Source organism: Triticum aestivum, chromosome 6B, assembly GCF_018294505.1.
Source record: "Triticum aestivum cultivar Chinese Spring chromosome 6B, IWGSC CS RefSeq v2.1, whole genome shotgun sequence".
In the NCBI taxonomy this organism is placed as follows: Eukaryota; Viridiplantae; Streptophyta; class Magnoliopsida; order Poales; family Poaceae; genus Triticum; species Triticum aestivum.
Window position 1 is genome coordinate 592,464,626 of NC_057810.1, and position 4,344 is coordinate 592,468,969.

The 4,344-nt window shown below is 48.0% G+C and overlaps 1 protein-coding gene and 1 non-coding gene across 2 annotated transcripts; both read left to right on the forward strand.

The window, feature by feature from the left end:
• The first annotated feature begins 1,561 nt into the window (after positions 1-1,561).
• Positions 1,562-3,303, forward strand: LOC123138205 (ATP synthase delta chain, chloroplastic). The gene is made up of 2 exons (XM_044558138.1): positions 1,562-2,391; positions 2,945-3,303. Exon 1 carries the CDS (start codon positions 1,635-1,637, stop codon positions 2,382-2,384), a length of 750 nt encoding a protein of 249 aa, XP_044414073.1. The 5' UTR covers positions 1,562-1,634; the 3' UTR covers positions 2,385-2,391; positions 2,945-3,303.
• A 549-nt stretch (positions 3,304-3,852) lies between these two features.
• Positions 3,853-3,924, forward strand: TRNAW-CCA (transfer RNA tryptophan (anticodon CCA)). The gene has a single exon. It is a non-coding gene; the product is annotated as a tRNA-Trp (tRNA).
• The last annotated feature ends 420 nt before the right edge of the window (positions 3,925-4,344 follow it).

Below are 4,344 nucleotides of genomic sequence, written 5' to 3' on the forward strand. Positions count from 1 at the left end.
CTGTCTCTAGGTCAAGCACTGAGGCAGAATACAAGGCACTAGCAAATGCCACAGCTGAAATCATTTGGGTTCAGTATATGTTGAAAGAGCTTGGTGTAAAGAGCAAACAAGCTCCATGCTTGTGGTGTGATAATCTTGGTGCCACTTACCTTTCTGCTAATCCTGTGTTCCATGCCAAAGCATATAGAGATAGATTTTCATTTTGTCAGAGAGAGAGTTGCTCAAAGACAACTTGACATTCGGTTTGTGCATTCTAAAGATCAGATTGCAGACGGATTCACAAGCCCCCGCCTACAAAGAGCTTTGAGAACTTCAAGCATAATCTCAACTTGATGAAGTTGTGATTAAGGGAGGGTGTCAAACATGATGGCACGTTGGTACGTGATATTGGCGCATACACCTGAGCCGAACCTGGAGGGAGTTAGGATAGATGTTAGGATAGATATAGATAGACATAGTTGAGTTGTTTCTTTCTCCCCAAGTTCTATATCTTCTCCCTGAATATTAGTTGAGTTGTTTCTTTCTCCCCAAGTTCTATCTCTTCTCCCTGAATATCTCCTGTATCTAAACTACTTTGTATGCGCTGTACGGGAGGTGCGCCCCGCTATATTAACACGTACCCGTCGGCCTCAACAGGCAAGACGTTTCCAGCTAATCGCACAAACTGATCTGGATACATGGTGCCCCATGTGCTCTTGGCTAGATGAAGATGGGGGACACATTTTCCTCAAATGCAAGGAGCAGCAGACCTTGGAGCCCAGAGAGTGGTTTTTGAAGCTGTCTGTCAAACAATGGTGATGGCTCTGACAGAAAGGTAGGAAATATGATGCAGCAAGCACCAGATTTAAGTGCAATATATTTTATTGCTTTAGAAAAAATGGTAGTACCAAAATAAATCTCATATAGTCATGTGTGTGGGATTGCACTCTGAAACAAAAAGGAAAAGAAGACAAGGCTGCTGGGGCTTCATGTTTCTGCTAGACTGTGATGTAAACATGACTTGGTGGTTTCATTTAAATGAAATGGAGCTGGGAGCTGCCTCCCTTTTTTTCCCTCTGTGTATGTGTGAGAGAGAGAGAAGCTCCCTCGTTGTTCTTCTAATAAACCGAGAAGAAAAATATGTGATGATCCATAACACCTGCAATTTTCTCATTTTAGATCATATTGTTTGTGTTGTTTGTTCAGCCCGTGACTGAATTTCTTCCTTCTATATTTTGCACAAATTTCTGCAAATCCGGAAGTTCTTCAGGCAAGTCCATGGCCCAACTTGTTTGAATTTATTTATTTTTGAAACCTATATAAATACGCTTCTGAATTTTTCAAATAAATAGATCACTGAAAACCTCGCAGTCTGAAGCCTGATGATTTCCAGGTGCCGCATCTATCCTGTCATCGTTGCACACGGTCATCCATTTCTTATCCACCTCATCCCACCACAGGCCACACATCTCCGGCCACGCGGGACGCCCACGGCCCCCCTCCGCCGTCGGATCTCGCAACCACCAGATCCCACCCGTCCACTGCCCACCCAAACCCTCTCTTCCACTCTCCTCTTCCCAGCAGACCAGAGCCAGCCGAGCCAGCTGCTCCACACCACTCCCCACCCCACGCTCCACGACGCGCGCGAGCGAGCCATGGCCGCCCTCCGCCTCGCCTCCTCCATCACCCTCTGCCCGGCGGCCGCGGCCGCGTCGCCCTCGTCGGCCGCCGCGCCCCGCGCCGCCTCCTTCGCCTGCGCGGTCGCGCGCGGGCTCCCCTCCCTCCGCCTCGCCGCGCCCCGCCGCCGCCGCGGCGACATCGGCAGGCCCAGCGCCGCCGGCGCCGAGGCCGCGGCCGAGAACTACGCGACCGCGCTCACGGAGGTGGCCGCCGAGAGCGACTCCCTCGACGCGACCGTGGCCGACATGGAGAAGCTGGAGAAGATCTTCGCCGAGGAGGCCATCGCCGAGTTCTTCGACAACCCCACCGTGCCGCGCGAGGAGAAGACGGCGCTCATCGACGAGATCGCCAAGTCGTCGGAGCTGCAGCCGCACACCGTCAACTTCCTCAACGTGGTCATCGACAACACCCGCGCCAGCCTGATGCCGCAGATCGTGCGCGAGTTCGAGACCGCCTACAACGCGCTCACCGGCACCGAGGAGGCCGTCGTCACCTCCGTCGTGCAGCTCGAGTCGCAGGACCTCGCGCAGATCGCCACGCACGTGCAGAACATCACCGGCGCCGCCAACGTCCGGATCAAGACCCGACTTGACCCGGAGCTCATCGCCGGCTTCACCGTGCAGTACGGCCGCGACAGCTCCAACTTCATCGACATGAGCGTCCGCAAGCAGATCGCGGAGATCACGTCCGAGTTCGAGATGCCCTCCGTCAACCTCGAAGTCTGATGCTTAGGTCCTCTCTTTTTTCTGCCGTCTCTATACATGTTCTTCTGTATCATTATTATCCGGTGAAATGTTAAAATACATAACTCGGTTCCAGTAATTTTTTTAAGTTGTGTCAAACTCCTTTTGAAGTTCACAGGAGAAAGTTCTGTATTATGTGTTGTGCAGACTGCAGAGGGTGGAAACCAACTTGCAAATCAGATTGGAATTAGGACCAAAGGGGCAATGGGGACAAAATTTAGACTCTAAAATGAGTGAATCTACACTCTAAAATACGTTTATATACATTCGTATATAGTTCATATTGAAATCTCTAAAAAGACTTATATTTAGGAACGGAGGGAGTACATTGTGATTGTTAGAGCATCTCTTCAGAAGTGGGATAAATTCAGTCCACAATAACACCAATGTCACTAGAATGACCGTACGCAGTTGCAATGTTTGCTGCATTATGATTATGTGCAGTCGTGTAGAAGAATGTTCTTAAGCCTTAACTCCCAATCTGTCAGTGTAAACTAGGTGAACTGACCAGTGACCAGTGATGTTTTTTCATTCTTTTGCAGTAATTGATGTCACAAGGATTTGCAACACCCAGTAAGGGCGTTGATCTTCTTCAGACCTGGAGATGCGACGGAGGGAGGAAGGCATTCTTTTCTGCAAAATATAGTAATGACATAAATCATTTTTTCGGCAGGAGCCAGCCACTGTAATTTCTTTTTTGCCTTTGTGCTGTTGAGATCTTGTAAAATAATATGCTCCAAAATACTCAACTATAGCAGAGTTTGCTCCTCCATCTTCAGGCGACAAAGTTAACATGTAATGTATAGCTATGTATCCACGGATCAAGTTGTGTGCAGACGTGTATAGCATGTGGCATTGCTATCAACTGGCAACCAAGATCATGTTGCATTCTGAATTTCCATTTCGTCGTGTCCATCCATGACTTATGCTCGAAAAGGCGTCGGGAGCGATCCAAACGCTCTTATATTTCTTTACAGAGGGAGTACTTCTGTTGCTCCTACAATTACGCAGTTCTGTGTCTTTATCACTCTGCTGTGTAATTGTTCTGAAATCACATCCCCAATCCATATTGTGTCTTCCTGCATTGCTTAGCCATGGCCAACCCTTTCAGAGGAGCACTGAGTCGTTTATGTAGTAACTTCTACTCCTCCGTCCTGAATTACTTGTCATCAAAATGGATAAAAATAGATGTATCTAGAACTAAAATACATCTAGATACATCCATTTGAATGACAAGTATTTTCGGACGGAGGGAGTATTTGCTGGTTTCTGTCATCGTCAGAAGTAAGGCATGTGGCTTCTTAGACATGTCGGAGATGTTTAAGCCCACTTTATAACAAAGATGTTGCCTCCTTAACTATGTGTAATGCCTGCATAGGACATGGATGACACGTACAGGCTGAGTGTGATTACCACGATATGTAGCTTAATTAACTGTCAGTTGCACAGCGGATCCGTGGCGCAATGGTAGCGCGTCTGACTCCAGATCAGAAGGTTGCGTGTTCGATTCACGTCGGGTTCAATATCCCCGATCTTAATCCGGTTCCTTTTTTATTCTTTTTATCCCTCCTTTTCCTCTTAATTTCCTGCACATTGCACATCAGCAGACCACTGCTCCGGTCTCCCCCAGCAGCCCATTTGCCACTGGTCCACACAAATTGCTTCCAATGCCAACATTTGTCAAGCTGCTGAACTTAGGCGGCTAGGCATGTAATGCTTATGTTTTTTTTTTGAAAAGCGGTCTTTTAGGGCTCGATTCATTAAAATGCTCGAAGAGAATTGCCCCGTTAATAAACGAAAAACCGAGCGAAAACCGCCACAACTAGCTTGTATAAACAGTCACAACTAGCTTGCATAAACAAGGCACACATGGCGACCTGGCAACCCACACAAGAATGCACACACGCCGCCGAGAAGAAAAGCGTCGTCGAGGTTGCAGCCC